This window comes from Heterodontus francisci, chromosome 17 (assembly GCF_036365525.1).
Source record: "Heterodontus francisci isolate sHetFra1 chromosome 17, sHetFra1.hap1, whole genome shotgun sequence".
In the NCBI taxonomy this organism is placed as follows: domain Eukaryota; kingdom Metazoa; phylum Chordata; class Chondrichthyes; order Heterodontiformes; family Heterodontidae; genus Heterodontus; species Heterodontus francisci.
The window spans coordinates 27,744,269-27,761,678 of record NC_090387.1 but is presented as its reverse complement, the minus strand read 5'-3'; the positions used below and the strand labels follow the sequence as shown (position 1 = coordinate 27,761,678).

General features: G+C 40.1%; 1 protein-coding gene across 3 annotated transcripts in view; it reads left to right on the top strand.

Annotated features, from left to right (window-relative positions):
* vps9d1 (VPS9 domain containing 1) overlaps positions 1–6,282 on the top strand; it is a 112,399-nt gene extending 106,117 nt beyond the window's left edge. Inside the window, exons 15-16 of one of the 3 annotated variants that reach the window (XR_010976659.1) lie at positions 1,191–1,341; positions 2,210–6,282. Coding sequence is in view for 1 of the 3 variants with exons in the window: in XM_068049192.1 (XP_067905293.1) it covers positions 1,191–1,272 (82 nt within the window). In the remaining 2 variants the exon portion in view is untranslated. Of the gene's footprint in view, positions 1–1,190 lie in introns of all 3 variants that reach the window. The other 2 variants (XR_010976660.1, XM_068049192.1) reach the window with 2 other exon arrangements.
* The last annotated feature ends 11,128 nt before the right edge of the window (positions 6,283–17,410 follow it).

Below are 17,410 nucleotides of genomic sequence, written 5' to 3'. Positions count from 1 at the left end.
TGGATTTTCGAGTTTATGATTATGCGGATAATTAACATTGATGAACTCCATCTCCTTCAATTTGAAATTAAACGGCGACATACCATATTAAAGAGAAACTTTACTGTGCGATATAATAGGAAAAATAATGCTGGCGTGGTTGACTTTCCTAAACATTTTTCAGAAAAAAATCTACAATTAAATACTGATCGGTGTTCAGCATCTAAAAAGCATTCTGTAAAGTTTGAATGTCACTTTTTATTACTTTCTCATAAAGACTTGTACAGCTCATTATGTTACTTTCAAATGAACTGCTCCTTTTCTCAGTTGTAACTTCCTAAAATCTAACAGTCACCACATAATATAGGTCACAGTTTGCCCTGAGGAACTGTCTGCCACTATGCCCATATCCTGCAGCGACTGGGTTCTTGCAACACAGCCAGCATTTTAATCGCTGTCAGTTTTGGGAGGGAAAACATATCTTAAGAAGAATGATGAAGAGGGATCTATTTCACAGCATTCTCCAGTTCCTACTGAGCTTCCTAGTTAACTACAGCTGAAGTAAAATATTAATATACTGTACATTTCTCAAAGCAAGTAGAATGTATGTTGCTTACACTGATAATGGATGTCCAAGTTTTTTTGGCTTTGTAAATCATTTGAGTACATATTCCTTGTGGACCGCACACTAAGTTTAAATCAATGTTCATATTAATTTACATATATTTCAAGCTATGATTACCAATAGATTCTGGTGTTATAATTTAGCATTTAATGAGTTTTTTAAAATCCAGGCTCATGAAATTCAAACCAATAAATAAGAAATATAAGTACATATAGAACTGTTTAAATTGCAAGGGTCATATTCTTATGGCCTATGGATCAGTTATGGTCCATGGTCATTATTTGGACACTCCTGTAGTATAATAAATCATTCATCTTTGCTATTTTGGCTTGTGAAGGTCTTGACTATCTTTTTATTACCTAATATCTCCATGTACTGCAGAAAATGAAATGTTCATTAACAGTCCCTGATGAGGCTCTGGGAAAAATGTACTCCATGGTTACACACCTAGGTGTGTCTTTTTCATCCTGTTGTAACAATTGAAAACTTTAAAGGATCTATCTTTCGCACTGGGAAATTCTACTGTCTCATGCTGTTTCAGATAAATGATCATAAAGAATGCTCATGCCAATTTTTCTTTCTTTAGGTATTTAATTGGTGAGGAAGGCTACTGCTTGACATCTATGCAGAGTGCTGTCTCATACGTGGAATCTTTATCTAAAGGATGAATCCTATAGTTTACATCCATACAATCACTATGAATCTTCAAGAATGGCTTCTTGTTACATTTACTAAAGGTTTATTTTTATATTAAATTCACTGGATTCAAGGCACTGTTTTTCATAGATATAAAAAATAAGTTAAAGCATTATAATATTTGGGGCAATCATCTTGGTGTTGCACAGAATAATCTCACTATAAAATTAATCTCTGTATACAGGATTGTTAGGGTAAAATATTGTGACTGAGGGTCGTATTGTAAGACTGCACTAAGGGAAGCTAAGAAAATTCAATATCCAATGCAAATGTTGGAGAACACCATCACACACACTGGGAAGAGCTACACAAGTGCGCACCTATCCTGCACCAGTGCAGATATTGCATTTTCTGTGGAGTTTAGATTTGTTCTTGAGTTCGATCCTCCACTGTATTTTAATATATTTAAACTAAGTCTTTTAAAAAGTGGTTTCTATAATGATTTAAGTTTGAAGTTGGTAGATTTGGTTATTCTGTATTTTGTCAAAGTTATTTAAAATGGAAGGAAATAACATTTTTAACAGGAACTGTAAACCAGCCTTCTCGCACTGTGTCTTCCAATGCTGCTTTCCAAAACTTAGAGTACACACCTAAGTAAATGGAAGACATTTACTAAGATCATAAAGATTTCAAATGTTGTTCCTGTGATTAATGCCTGCTTTAAGTTTCTGATGATTTTTTTCATGTTTTATCTTGTACAATTTTTATATATATATACAATAAATTATTTCTACGTTGGTAATATATATATATATATATATATATATGTGTGTGTGTAAAAACCAATGCAAAGTAGATGCTGTTTGCCAACGTAGAAATAATTTATTGTAACTTCTCTGGAAAAAAAATTTAAAGCGCATGTATGGGAAAAGGAAAAGTAATTGTCAAATATCATTCTGCTGCTATTAGAACCCAGATTCTGGTGAATCAACTGTTGGAGGCACACAGCTGACACTATGCTGGGAATCCTCTGGAAGTTGTGAGTTGATTACCCTCTGTTTTTTCGCACATGATTGTGCTATGGTGATGTTTATGGATTTGTTTTATTTAAATGGTATGATGGGCTGCATGGAGTAGCCACTCAACTGCTGACCATGTTTCCAATAAGCTTTCAGAAAAAATAACAACTGCTGGAAATCAAAATGAAAAACATTGGCAGGTCTTTTAGCGTTTGAAAATAGAAAAGAAAGGTTTTGCTTCGTAATCCTTTATCAGATCCATAAAAGAAAGGCAGCAATCTCTTTTTAAACCAAGCATTACGGGATCCATACAGGAGAAACTACTTTTAATTATACCCTTTTGCCTTCCCTTACACCGAACCAGCCACTTACATTCAGATTCAGCACTGCTATATTTACCCATTCAACAAATACTACTGGCTGGATTGTTTAAAAAGGTTCCATGTAGTTGATTCCTGTAATTTTTAAAACATTGAATGTTTTGTATGTTTATATGACTAGATGTTACGAGTACAGTAAAGACCAGAGAAAAATCCGTATTGAATCAAGGTTTTCTTTGCTTTGACTCACTAAATACACAGTTATATTATAGAACATGAAATGGAATTAGATTACTTTGGAATCCATAAGTTGATTTTAGTATGAAAATGAAATCTTAGCATATTTTCCAAACTGTGTCTGCTTCCTAGAAAAGAAGAATGCAGTTAAAAAGTTACCTGCTAACTTGGGGTCAAAAACTGGCCTTCAAACCTGGCTGTTTCTTAGGTTGTCCATCGCTCATAGGTGGCATCTTGACAGCACAGGGAGATTACATAGAGCATAGAAACGAGCCATTCGGCCCAACGAGTCTGTGCTGGTGCGAATATTCTACACAAGTCTTTGCCATCCATCTACCTCATCTCAACCTTTCAGCATATCTTTCTGTTCCCTTTTCTCATGTACTCTTCTAGCTTCCTATTGAAAGCATCCAAGCTATTTATCTGAACCACTTCCTCTGGTAACGAGTTCCACATACTAACCACTCTCTGAGTGAAGAACTTTCTCCTTATTTCCTCCAATAGATTTACTGGTAACTATCTTGTATTTATGGCCCTGAGTTTTGAATTCTCCCACAAGTGGAAACATTGTTTCCACATCTACCTTATCCGACCCATCCATAGTTTTAAAAACCTGTCTGGTCTCCTCTAATATTTTTCTAAAGAAAAAGAATCCACCTGCTCAACCTTTCATGATAGCTGTAATCTTTCAGTTCTGGCACTATCCTTGTAAATCTTTTTTGTACCTTTTCCAGTGCATTTACATCCTTTTTATAATATGAAGACCAAACTCTAAGTGTGGCTGGACCAGGATCCTATACAAGTTCAACATAGCTTCACTACTTTTAAACCCCTAAAAATAAATCCTCGTGCGTTTCAGCATTTTTCATTGCTTTGTTGATCTGAGATGCTGCTTTTAATGATTTGTTCACCTGTATCCTTTTGCTGTTCTACTCAATTCAGCTTATTTTCTAAGGTATAGGTTATGTTCCTGTTTTTCCTACCAAAGTGCATCACTGCACATTTGTCTGTTAAAATCTATTTGCCACTTAACTGACCAGTCTGCAAGCTTTCTAATGTCTTCCAGTGTTATGTTGCATTCTTCCTCAGCGTTAGCCATTCCCTCCAGTTTGGAGGAGGAAAATTTGATGAGATTTTTTGGAAAATTGAGTCGCATCAACAGTAATCTGTAACAAATTATTCCTCCCTACCAAAGGAAGCTTGTGCAAAATCTCATGAAAGCAAAGTTGAGGCAACAGCATCTGAATGTCACTGTAACCTCTTTGAAGATGTATTTTAAAAACTCAATCGAATAAATATTTTCTATTTATTTTCATTTGTGAAAGTTCGAAACTTACTGAAGATTCTCAGTTGCCAATTAGAAGGACTGCTGAAATATTGATTTGTGATTTGCTGTGATCTTCAGTCGATTGTGGACTAGTTTGATAAATGACTGCTGCCGTACTATACCTCCACAAATTAATTCAGAAAGAATTGTAATGTTTAAATTACTTCAGACATCAGAGATATTTTATGGTAATTTAAGGAACATTAAATTCCACTGACATTTGGAACTGAATGCAACTGTTTTCTGAATCCCACTAGATTTAATCATTGCTATTAAAATTTGCAGTTACATAATTAATTGATCAGGAAAGCTCAGTTCAGCCATCTATTTTGCTCTGCTCTCGGCTGGTCCTAAATCAAAACTCGCACGTCACATTATTGAACCACTTAGTAAGGAAGAGTAGTTAAGGTGATTTCCCATTGTTTCCCTCAGTTTTTGTCTTCAAATTACCTTCTCCTAGGTGGGCTGCAACCAAACCTAAAGAACCCTACTATCCTTTGCAATGGGGTGTGGGCACCATCACCTATCGGACACAGATACCCCTGCTGCACATCTCCCAGTATTGAGAGCCGATGCTGCAGTCTTCACTCACTAGGGCTGTATAATGTGAATGAGAATACTACCACTGAGCTCGTGTTCACTCTGTTTGGATTTGAGTATTTTCCTGGGGATCAACCCATTATTAAAAGATAACACTCTAGGCTCCATTCACTGGGGCTATCTGGAATGAAGGCCGAGAACCCTTCATCCTTTTACTCAGAGCTGGGAATGCTGGCACTAAACCAAAGTATTGCTCCCGAAAGCTAAGTAATTCATGTTAATGTTAATTGCTTGCAATAAGATGTCAGGAAAATTTGTTTTTAGCAGAGCCCAGAGTAATTCCAGTAAAGCATACTGTGGATATCCCTAAGAAGAGAAGTTCAATACCCTGCTTCCATTCCAGTCCCGCTTAATGTTGTGCTCTGATAATCTTTGATTTTTGTATTCTGAAGAATGTACAAAACTTTGTTTTATAAACTAATTGCTTGTCCTGGTTATTTGAGTTGAATCAATTCACTTTTATTGACAATATGAATGTTTTATTTTTGAATGTATATTTTGAAGCAGATACCCTTTCTGATGCAAGATAAAGTAAATAGATGATATGAAGTTGATCATTTTATACATCAAAAAAAGTTTCAAAAGTAAGTGTCAGTAGTAGTAAAACCTTGTAAATGAGGTCATTGAAAGCAACATGAGATCTAAAGTAAAATTGGGCAAATTGCTATGGCGATTGATGTTAGGTGGCAACTGTATCATGTTAGTCACTCAAGGTAGTTATAGGTTTGCTATGTTGGAAAGAGTTTTTTTAAGTTAAATTTTAGATCCTTGTATAGTATTTGAAAGTTCACGGAATAAGTGCAAATAGACAATTAAATTACTGTGATTTTTGAAGTGCAAACCTGATAATCTTTTCAATCTATGTCTGATCTGACTTAACTAAAATAAAGCCAGAAGAGAAATTCTTTTTTTTCACAATTCAACTTTTAAAACAGTTAAGTTTCCATGTGGCATGCTAATTGTGAAATCTGCTTTTAGATTACTTTTAAAATTCCAGTTCATAAAAGGGAAGGTCTGTATCTATTTTGATTTCTGACAAGTATTTGAAACACTATTTTCAAATGGATCTTTAGATCAATAATGGTATTGGATAAAGATGAGAAAGTAAAGTTATAGGATCAATAAAACTGCATATATTTGTACAAAGCATTGAATCTTTTTAGCCTGTTGCTAAAAGGTTTTGTTTTTCCCCCCTGTGCTGTGGTCCATGGATCTTCAGTGATGAGAAAAGCTTGCATGTGTTCACAGGGGAGTTGTGCTGATTAGATTAATTTACTTTAGTGGTGGAATTCTATGGTAACTGTCCAATAAATTATGGACGTTTGGAATGTAACCTCAGTGATTTTTCAATGATATTTAAGCTTATTTACGGAATATGCTCAAACAAATGAAATTGCTAATTCTTCTGTAAAAACAAAAACATGAATGTTCTGCCTGAATTAGATACGTATTTATGTAATGGTATGAATGTATTAATAGACACAGGTGCATCTACGGATTGTGATCTCGTTCTCTTGAGAAGTAAAAATAAAGTTGGTGATGGGCAGATCCTGGCTTTGAACTTTCTTCATTGAAAAGTCACTTTAAACCCGGCTCTCGTATTTTTCTTTGAATTTTAAGCTGTGTTTTATAATGGTAAAGTTATAAATCAAAACTGTTTTTGAGAAATAAAATTTCTTAGGGTAATTGATACCACCTATAATTTAGTCTTATTAAAGCATCTTTTTAAATTGGTGCTTGCTATGATTTTGAAATGCCACAACACTCCAAGATATCCTTGAAATGCATATTCTGTGTGAAATTCAGTAGTCTTGGAAAACCCTCGACAATTTTTGTTCACATGTCTAATACTCAGATTACCAGTAGAATCTAGCCTAAATGAAAGGAGCAGGGAGTGTTGGTCAGCTGGCCAAAATGTCTCTTCAGAGCACTTGCTGATCCAGTGTATGATCGTTTTGGTGTATTAAGCTTCAGAGTGAATTCCCATGTATTTAACTTGTGACCTGCTTTGTGTTGCTTGGTTTCTGTTTACAACTTCCTGGCATTTCCCTACAGGAAGGGAAATTGGAAATATGATGCTGCTATTATATCTATATCAGCAGTATTTGGGGAACCATATGAGTGAGACATAATAGTAATGCTAGAATGGTAGGTAGACTGGTAGAAATCAGAGGGGTAGATCTATTTGGCAGGGTATACAGATAAGTGTTGTGCTTATCCAAATGAACTTCAGGGTGAGGGCTTCTCTTCTGGTGAGTCTCACCAATCCAGATGCCAATTAATACCCATATGTATGTATGGGCAGATTGAGGAGTTCTTTGTGTAAATAAAAAGGGAAATCTAGGGGAGTTGAAAAAATAATTGAGCATGTTAAAGATCCTTATAGTTACAGCATGTTATAAATCTGCTGTACCAGAGATTACAGAAACTAATTGCATGAATGTGTGAAATAATGATGGATTAGTCATTAAAATACATTTTAGAAATTAAGTAGATCCCCCACGCTATTGCTCATGGAAAATTTGGGGCATGGGGTGTGATATACATAAGAGTTATTAGTTTAATGTACATGGGTCAAGGTCTCTGCTGAGATTTATGAAGGGATAATCTGTTAAAAGTGTATTAAGTATCTGCACAACATCACTCAATTCTGGCTAAATTGGAAGGAAACCGGGTGTAGAGAAATGAAACTGAATCTACAGACAAATGATGGAGCAGCCAGCATCAAGTATCATTTAATAGCCGGTGGTGATTGAATGGACATTCCAGGGCATCCTCAACATAGTAGGATGACAAGAAGGAGGTGGAAGCAGAGTCCATAGCACAGCTGACCATTGCTGCATGTATCCTTGCATAGCTCTAGGTCTTGACTTCCTGCTGCTTCAGTCTGTAGCACATTCTCCCACCAAGTAGGTATGTCAGCCTTTACATATACGGTTGTTAGTGTCTTGGCAGGGTCAGCTACTGAATTCTGAGTACTTTCCGACATCCACCAGTTAAAATTTGATTGGGTTGCTGATGAAGAACCCTTCCCCACCCCCCACCCCCCCCCCCCCAGCTTTTGAAAGAGCACAATTCATTCATGGGATGTGGGTGTTGCTAGCAAGGCCAGCATTTATTGTCCATCTCTACTTGCCCATATGAAGGCTACCTTCTTGACCACAACTGAGTGACTTGGTAAGCTTTATTAATTCATTCATGGGATGTGGGCATCGCTGGCTCGGACAGCAATTATTGCCCATCACTAATTGCTTTTGAGAAGGTGGTGGTGAGCCTCCTTCTTGTGAACTGCTGCAGTCCATGTGGAGTAGGTACATCAACAGTGCTGTTAGGAAGGGAGTTTCAGGATTTTGACCCAGCGACTGGAGGAATGGCAATATAGTTCCAAGTCAGGATGGTGTGTGGCTTGGAGGGGAACTTGCAAGTGCTGTTCCCATGCATCTGCTGCCCTTATCTTTCTAGGGGGTAGAGGTCAGGGTTTGGTAGGTGTTTTCAAAGGAGCCCTGGTGAGTTGCTACAGTGCATCTTGTAGATGGTGCACACTGCTGCCACTATGTCGGTGGTGAAAGGAGTGAATGTTTGTAGATGGGGTGCCTATCAGGCTGCTTTGTCCTGGATGCTGTTGAGCTTCTTGTGTTGTTGGAGCTGCTGCCATCCAGGCAAGTGGAGAGTATTCCATCACACTCCTGACTTGTGCCTTGTAGATGGTGGACAGGCTCTGGGATAAAGGCCTGCTATCTGACGGGACCCAATGACGTGTCGGGTTCGGGTCAGTCCAGTTCAGATGCACAAAGTAAGTATTGGTGGTAAGTGTTTAAAGGAAAAATCCTACTTGAGCTGGGAGTCCGGGACATCAAGGAGGGAAACTGAGTCTGCGCAGTGAGCGTCTCTATGACGTCATCACACTCATGCTGCAGCTTAAGTCGCAAGGTAGGTAAAGGGAACATTCTGGTGGTCGGGTGCAGGAAAAAGAAATGGAGGGACTTGGGCTGGGTCAGGCTCAGGTCCGATGTGTTTTTGTCAGGTTCGGGTTGGGTTTATTTTCCCTGACCTGAACAGGCCTTTACTCTGGGGAGTCAGGAGGTGAATTACTTGCCACAGGATTCCTGGCCTCTGACCTGCTCTTGTAGCTATGGTATTTATATGGCTACTCCAGTTCAGTTTCTGCTCAATGGTAACCTCCAGTATGTTGATAGTGGGGGATTCAGCAATTGTAATGCCATTAAATGTCAAGGGGAGATGGTCAATTCCTGGCACTTGTGTGGCATGAATGTTACTTGCCACTTATTAGCCCAAGCCTGGATATTGTCCAGGTTTTATTGTATTTCTACACTGACTGAGGGAGTCACAAATGGTGCATACAGCAAACATCCCCACTTCTGACCTTATGATGAAGGTCATTGATGAAGCAGCTGCAGATGGTTGGGCCTGAGACACTACCCTGAGGAACTCCTGCAGTGATGTCCTGGAGCCAAGATGATTAATAACCACAACCATCTTCCTTTGCGCTAGGTATGACTCCAACCAGTGGAGAATTTTTAGTTTTGCTAGGGCTCCTTGATGCCATACTCTTCAAATGTTGCTTTGATGTCAAGGGTAGTCACTCACTGCACCTCTGGAGTTCAGCTCTTGTCCATGTTTGAACCAAGGCTGTAATGAGGTCAGGATCTGAGTGGCCCTGGCAGAACCCAGAGCGTCACTGAGCATGTTATTGCTAAGCAAATGCTGCTTGATAACACTAAGACACCTTCCATCACTTTACTGATGATTGAGAGTAGACTGATGGGGCGGTAATTGGCCAGGTTGGATTTGTCCTGCTTTGTGTACAGGACATACCTGGGCAATTTTCCACATTGCCAGGTAGATGCCAATGTTGTAGCTGTACTGGAACAGCTCAGCTAGGGGTGCTGCAAGTTCTGGAGCACAGGTCTTCAGTTCTGTTGCCGGAATGTTGTCAGGGCCCATAGCCTTTGCAGTATCCAGCGCCTGCTGTTGTTGACATCACGTGTAGTGAAATCAAATTGGCTGAAGGCTGCCATCTGTGATGCTAGGAACTTCAGGAGGAGTCAGAGACATCCACTCGACACTTCTGGCTGAAGATTGTTGCAAATGCTTCAGTCTTATCTTTTTGCACTGATGTGCTGGGCCCCCCTCATCATTGAGGATGGGGATGTTTATGGAGTCACCTAATCCTGTTAATTGCTGAATTGTCCACCACCTTTCACAACTGGATGTGGCAGGATAGCAGAGCTTAGATCTGATCTTTTGGTTGTGGGATCACTTAGCTCTTTCTATTGCATGCTGCTTACGCTGTTTGGCACGAAAGTAGTCCTGGGTTGTAGCTTCATCAGGTTGACACCTCATTGAGGTATGCCTGGTGCTGCTCCTGGCATGCCTTCCTGCACTCTGAACCAGGGTTGATTCCCCGGCATGATGGTAATGGTAGGGTGGGGGATGCGCCAGGCCATGAAGCTACAGATTGTGGTTGAGTACAATTCTGCTGCTGCTGATGGCCCACAGCGCCTGATGGATGCCCAGTTTTGAGTTAAGAGGTCTGTTCAAAGACTACCCCATTTATCATGGTGATAGTGCCACACAAAACAATGGAGGGTATCCTCAATGTGAAAATGGGACTTTGTTTCTGCAAGGACAATGCAGTGGTCGATCCTACCGATACTGTCATGGACAGATGCATCTATGACAGGCAGATTGATGAGGACAAGGTCAAGTATGTTCTTCACTCACCACCTGCTGCAGATCCAGTCAAACAGCTGTGTCCCTTAGGACTTGGCCTGCTCAGTCAGTCGTGGAGCTGCTGAGCCACTCTTGGTGATTGACATTGAAGTCCCCCACCCAGACTACATTGTGCCTTTGCCTCCCTCAGTGCAACTTCCAAGTGGTGTTCAACATGGAGTCCTGATTCATCAGCGGGTGGGGGAGTGCGGTATGTGGTAATCAGCAGGAGGTTTCCTTGCCCATGTTGACCTGATGCCATGAGACTTCATGGGGTCCGGAGTAAATGTTGAACTACCAGGGCAACTCCCTCCTGACTGTATACCACTGTGCTGCCATCTCTGCTGAGTCTGTCCTGGCGGTGGGACAGGACATACCCTTTGATGGCAATGTCTGTAAGAGATGATTCCATGAATAGGACTTTCAGGCAGCTGCTTGATGAGTCTGTGGGACAACTCTCCCAACTTTGGCACAAGCCCCTAGATGTTATTAAGGAGGACTTTGCATGGTCGACAGGGCTGGTTTGCAGTTGTCATTTCTGGTGCCTAGGTTGATGCCGGGTGGTCCATCCAGTTTCATTCCTTATTGACTTTGTAGCAGTTTAATACAACAGAGTGGCTTGCTAGGCCATCTCAGAGGACATGAAGAGTCAGCCATATGACAGTGGGTCTGGAGTGGTAAGGCCAGACCAATTCAGGATAATATTTCCTTACATAATGGACATTGTTGCAACCTGGTGAGAAAGGTGTCTAGGGGTCCCTCTCATCCTTCACCTGGTCTTACCATAACAGAGTTTAACTTTAAACACACTGTTTTTAAGCTCCCTCTTGGTGAATCTTTGTTCACCGCTTTCCAATTGTAAGGCAAAGAAACCAGCACAAACAGGCTTTCTTAAGTTTAAAGCAGAAATTGATATTTATTAAACAAACTCTAATTCAGTTAATGCCTACCAATACACGACACACATATGCAATACACATGTAAATAGAGACAGAAAGAGTAGAAGAAAAATAAAGTGGAAAAGTTTGAGGCAATATCTGAAGAGGGTTTTTGTTACAGTTCTTCGAGCTCACTGTACAGTCCTTGATTGTAGGTAGATCTTGCTTTTCGTTGGGGCCCAGTATTCTTCTTAAACCTTATTCGCTGTAGGAGACTTTGCTCTCTTGGGGTTCATGTGTCTTCAGTGGATTCAGAGGCTTGAGTAAGAGATCGAAGTAGACAGGAAAGCTCTTCAGTTCAGAAACAAACAGACTTTCTCGTTCAAACTGTGTACAATCCAGAAAAACAAAAACAGGTTGCCAAGCAGGTTAGTCATGTGACTGACTGGTCTGACCACATCTTGGCTTGTATCACCTGATCCGTCTCTGGAATGCTCCTCTTACACACAATACCTGGTGATCAAGGTCCATTGTGAGTTCAATGTGTCAGGGAATGATCCTTTGTCCTTCCAATCACCATCTGTTAATATGCAAATATATTTTCCAGCCACAACTGATCCATTTAACAAGTCCTTTTTTCACTCCAGTAACAGGTTAAAATCAGTGTTCATGACAAAATTAATGTGCCTCATTTTGGCAGCTGGGGGCCTAGCATGACATTAGTGAACCAGATGGATTTTTATCCTTGTTTTTTCAGTGCTAGAAGTATTCTAGACTAGCCTCTTTGAGGGTTAGATTTGCTGTGAGCAGTAGCGAAATAGGAACAGGAGTAGGCCATTCAATATGATCATTGCTGACGGTTGACTGCCTTTTCTTTTTTCCCAATCCACCTCAGCCAATTTGCCCCTCATACCTTCATAGTTTCCTTTGTTCACATTTAACACCCTGGCTTCAGATTGATCTACCTCACTTTCAAACAATAACATTTTATCATATATGGTCACTCATCCCTAAAAGGTTCTTTTACAACAGGATTATTCATTAACCCTCTCATTACATAATACTAGAACCCTTTCACATTGCATAATACTAGATCTAAATTAGCCTGTTCTCTAGTCGGTTTCTCAACACACTGCTCTAGAAAACCATCCATCACACTCCAGAAACTCGTCCTCCACTGCATCAGTGTTCATTAGGTTTACCCACCTATATGCAGATGGAAGTCACTCATGATTACTGTATTACCCATGCTACATGCTTCTCTCATCTCCTGATTAATACCATGCCCCACATTACCACTACTGTTTGGTGGCCTATAAACTCCTTCTACCAATGTTTGCTGCCCCTTCCTGTTTCTTAGCTTCACCCAAACACATTCCACATTTTGTTCTTCCATCGAGATCCTCCCTTACTAATGTATTGACCCCATCCCTTATGATCGGTGCAACCCCACCTCCTTTTTCTAGGTCTGTCCTTTGTAAATGTTGAATATCCTCGAGTATTCAGTTTCCAGTCTTAGTCATCCTATAGCCAAATTTCCAGAATGGCAATTAGATCATTTACCTTTATCTGTACCTTTAAATCATCTACCTTGTTGTGAATGCTGCATGCGTTCAGCTCGAGTGGCCTTAACCTTGTCTTCTTAACAAGATGCTGCATTCTAAGCCTAGATGATGCTTACTTTTGTTTCGCCTGCCTTCTAATGTTGCTTACTATTTTTCTACCTTCTGTTACCAGCTTTACTTCCTTCCAATTTGATTTACCCCTCAGATTCCTATCCCCCTCACAAGCTAGTTTAAACTCCCCAGAAGCACTAGCAAATCTCCCTGCAAGGAGACTAGCTTCAGTCCTGTTAAGGTGTAGCCTGTCCATCCTGTACAGGTCCCATCTGCCCCAGAACTGGTCCCAATGCCTCACAAATCTGATGCCCTCCCTCCAGCCATGTGTTCAATCAATCAATCCTCCTATTCCTATGCTCAATAGCACGTGGCACTGGGAGTAATCTGGAGATTACTGCTCTGGAGGTCCTGCTTTTTAGTTTCCTTCCTAACTCCTAAAATCTGCTTTCAGGACCTCAACACTCTTCCTTCTGATGTCATTGGTTCCAATGTGGATCACGACCTCTGGTTGTTCACCCTCCTCCAGAAGGATATTCTGCAGCCACCTCGTGACATCCTTGACCCTGGCACCAGGGAAGCAACACCATCCTGGAGTCACATTTACAGTCACAGAAATGCCTGTCTGATCCCTTGACAATCGAATCCCCTATCACTATTGCTCTTCCACTTTTTTTCCTTCCCTCCTGTGCAACTGAGCCATCCGTGGTACCACAGATTTTACTCTGGCTGCACTCCCCAGAGGAACCATCGCCCTCACTTGTATCCAAAATGGAAAACTGATTAGCAAGCAAGATAGACTCAGGGGACACTGGCACTGCCTGCCTGGTTCTCAAACTGCTTGGCAGTCACCCATTTGCTCTCTGCCTGCATGCTCCTAACCTGCGGTGTGACCACCTCCCGAAACATGATATCCATGTAGTTCTCTGCCTTGCGGATGCACAACAGTGACTAGCTGCCGCTCGAGTTCCAAAACCCAGAGCTCAAGCTTCTGCAGCTGGTATCACTTCCTGCAGATGTGTTCTTCTAGGACACATGGTGCATCCATGACTTCCCACATACTGCAGGATGTACATTCCACTTGGCTGAGCTGACCTGTCATGCCATAACTTGAAAAACTATTTATTACAATTAGAATAAGTAGAATAACGTACCAGTTACTCACCAATCAGCTTCTTACCCTGTACTGAAGTAAGAGCCAGCTCTTGGAAGCTGAAAAAAGGAGCAACACACTCTATGCAAACAAAAGTGCACTAAGGAAGCCCTGTTTGTATACTTGCTGACAAACAATTGATTCAAGTTTCTGAAAACCAGTTTAAGCCAGCTCCTAAGTAACTAGCAGCAGCTGCTCCCAGAAAGAGCTTGTATACTCCTGGTTTAAGACTGAAATAAAACTTAACTTCTCTTAACTCAAGGAGTAATTTGTAGTTAATTTCTATCCGGATTTTTTTTCTTCAATTTAGCAGTTAACACTTAAAACTCCTTCTCACCAGACTCAGCAGCTCTCAGTTCAAACAGATAACCTATTCCACACTCTGCCTGTCTTTCTTTTCCAATGGACAGGCTGCTGACTCCATATTGTTCCTCGGCGGTAGTGCCCAAGATGAATCCTACCCCTGTTAGGATCAGAGAATGGAGACCATTTGGCCCCTCGTGTCTGTGCCAGCTCTCTACTACAGCAACTCATCTAGTCCCACTCCCCTGCCTTTTCCCTGTACTCCTGCAAATATTTTCTCTTCAGAATTATTAATTACAGCACAGCTTTAATTTTAAGAAGTTAGTTCTAGTTTTAGTTTGGTCTTTGGCTAGCTAATTTGAATATTTTTCTTTTAATCTGGAAGGAGGAAACATTTAGTCAAAAGCCTATTTTGCTTTTAATATTTAAACTTGGAACATTTTCAGCATTTATTTTTCAAAAAATATTGATTATTTCATCTCCCACAACTTGTAAAGCCACAAAAATAACAATGTTGCTTTTGTGTTAGTTTAGAATGTTTCAATTACCAAAGGCTACCACTTCTGAACGCCATGCTATTATAACCCCAGAAATAATTATGGTTTGATTTTTTGACTCTTGATTTTGGTGCTGTAATGAGGACAAATTCAGCAAGGCTATGTTCCTGAAGTACAGCTTTTCCAGACAGGAAGACACAGCTACATTTTTATAGCCTTTTCTCTGAATCATGTGCTTCTCACACAACTCCCCTCCAAGAGGATAGTCGTGCTGAATTTGCCCTATTGTCTTCATAGGAATTTTTGTCCCAATTTAACCTTTGTTGATGCCTATTTTCTGCCTTAGTTTCATTAATTAATCATCACTGGTTCAAAAACCCACATATATTTGGAGTATATGGCAATTCCATTGCCATTTGCTCTGAGGATGTCCTAAGTAGGTATAGATGGTAGTTGTTAATTTCTGCCCAACATCCTATCTCTTAGCTTTTATCTGATCTGGGTGGTTTGGTACTGTAGAAATAGATTCATTTGCACTACTGCTTTATTAGTTTGGTCTACTTTGTTTACTTCCCGGTGGACAAACATGGCAGATTACAAAACAAGTTCCAAAGAAGGCACCCCTTTTTATCTCATTCTTCCAAATATCAACCCTACACCTCATCAAAATGGCCAGACGCTGCAAAAACAGCAACAGATTATAGGTTGACTTGAAGGCTAAACATTTGTTTGCCATGCATTGTAAATTTATGATCTATATATAACCAGTAATCCAGAGGCACAGGCTAATGCCCTGGGGACATTGGTTCAAATCCCATCTTGGCAGCTGGTGGAATTTAAATTCAATTATTAAATTTAATTAACAAAAATTTGAAATTGGGAATTAAAAGCTAGTCTCGGTAATGGTGCCATGAAACTATCATCGATCGTCATAAAAACTCATCTGGTTCACTAATGAGCATACCACGCTCATTCAGCCTCAACTGGAGTATTGCATCCAGTTCTGGACGCTACACTTTGGTAAAGATGGGAAGGCATTGGAGAGAGTGCACAAAAGATTTGTGAGAATGGTTCCAGGGATGAGGAACTTCAGTTATGAAGATAGATTGGAGAAGTTAGGACTGTTTTTCTTGGAGAAGAGAAGGCTGAGAGGAAATTTGATTGAGGTATGCAAAATCGTGAGAGGTCTGGACAGAGTAGATAGGGGTTTAATTGAAGCATTCAAAAGGGAATTGGACAATTATATGAAAAGTAAAAATGTGCAGGGTTATGGGGATAAGGTGGGGGAATGGAGCAAAGTGAATCGCTCATTTGAAGAGCTGGTGCAGACATGATGGGCAGAATGGCCTCCTTCTGCGCTGTAACAATTCTGTGATTCTATGTCCTTCAGGGAAGGAAATCTGCCGTCCTTACCTGGTCTGACTTACATGTGACTTCAGACCCACACAAATGTGGTTGACTCCTAACTGCCCTCTGAAATGGCCTAGCAAGCCACTCAGTTGGCAAGGGCAATTAGGGATTAGCAACAAATGCTAGCTTTGCCAGTGACGCCCACATCCTATTGTTACGATCACTCCAGTCAAAGCCCCCAATCAAAATATACGATTCTGATTGTGGTGGGAGTAACACACTGATAATCCAATCCCGTTGCTCCACAGATCGCCTAACATATCATTTTAAACTTTCCAAATTAAAGAAAGACCCAGCCAAATTGTATCATCTATTAACCCCCGAATGAAGTTAACCAAACCAGGTGTCTTTAAATCAACAAATTAACTGTTTAATCAGAAAAACTAAATTCTTAAACACTATGAAGATATAAACAACAATTAAAATAGAAAAAAATTAGAGTCCTTACAAATTTACAGTCCAATGTTGCTTGAAGTCCTCACAGTCCGATGGGGAGAGAAAGGTTCTTCCACAGTAGAACAGACGGTAGTTTAATTCCAGCAGTAAGTGATGCTTTCCTTCCTTCAGCGAATTTCAACAATTAGCGACTTGCAAACACTTTTGAAATGAATCAAATTGACTTTAGAGTTTTTGAGGGATAAAAGATTGTCACAGTCTAATTTCCCTTCCTTCAGTTTAACGTTCCAGAGATCTCTGTTTTGGCTTGACTTATTTTAGAATTTTGAGAGATAATAATTAAACAGACCAAATTCCCTTCAGTTTAAATGGTTGAGAGCTCTTCTTTCAGGTGCTAACATTAGCTGTCTCTCTCTGTTCTCTGTTAGAACAAACTGACTCCAACTAAAAAGCCAGTTCAAAATTGAATTGTAACAAATGTATCGCGTGATACTCAGTCCAAGTGGCTGTAACGAGAATGCATCCTTTGAATCACAGTCTCCGAATGGCTGTTGCTGGGTAACCAAGATACATTTTCTGAAGCTGGTTGGTTCCCTCTCCATATCGGTGTATCCAACTGAAACCAAAAATGCATTTTCTATAACTCCTGAGGCTTGCTGCTTCTTAAAGCAGTACTGATCC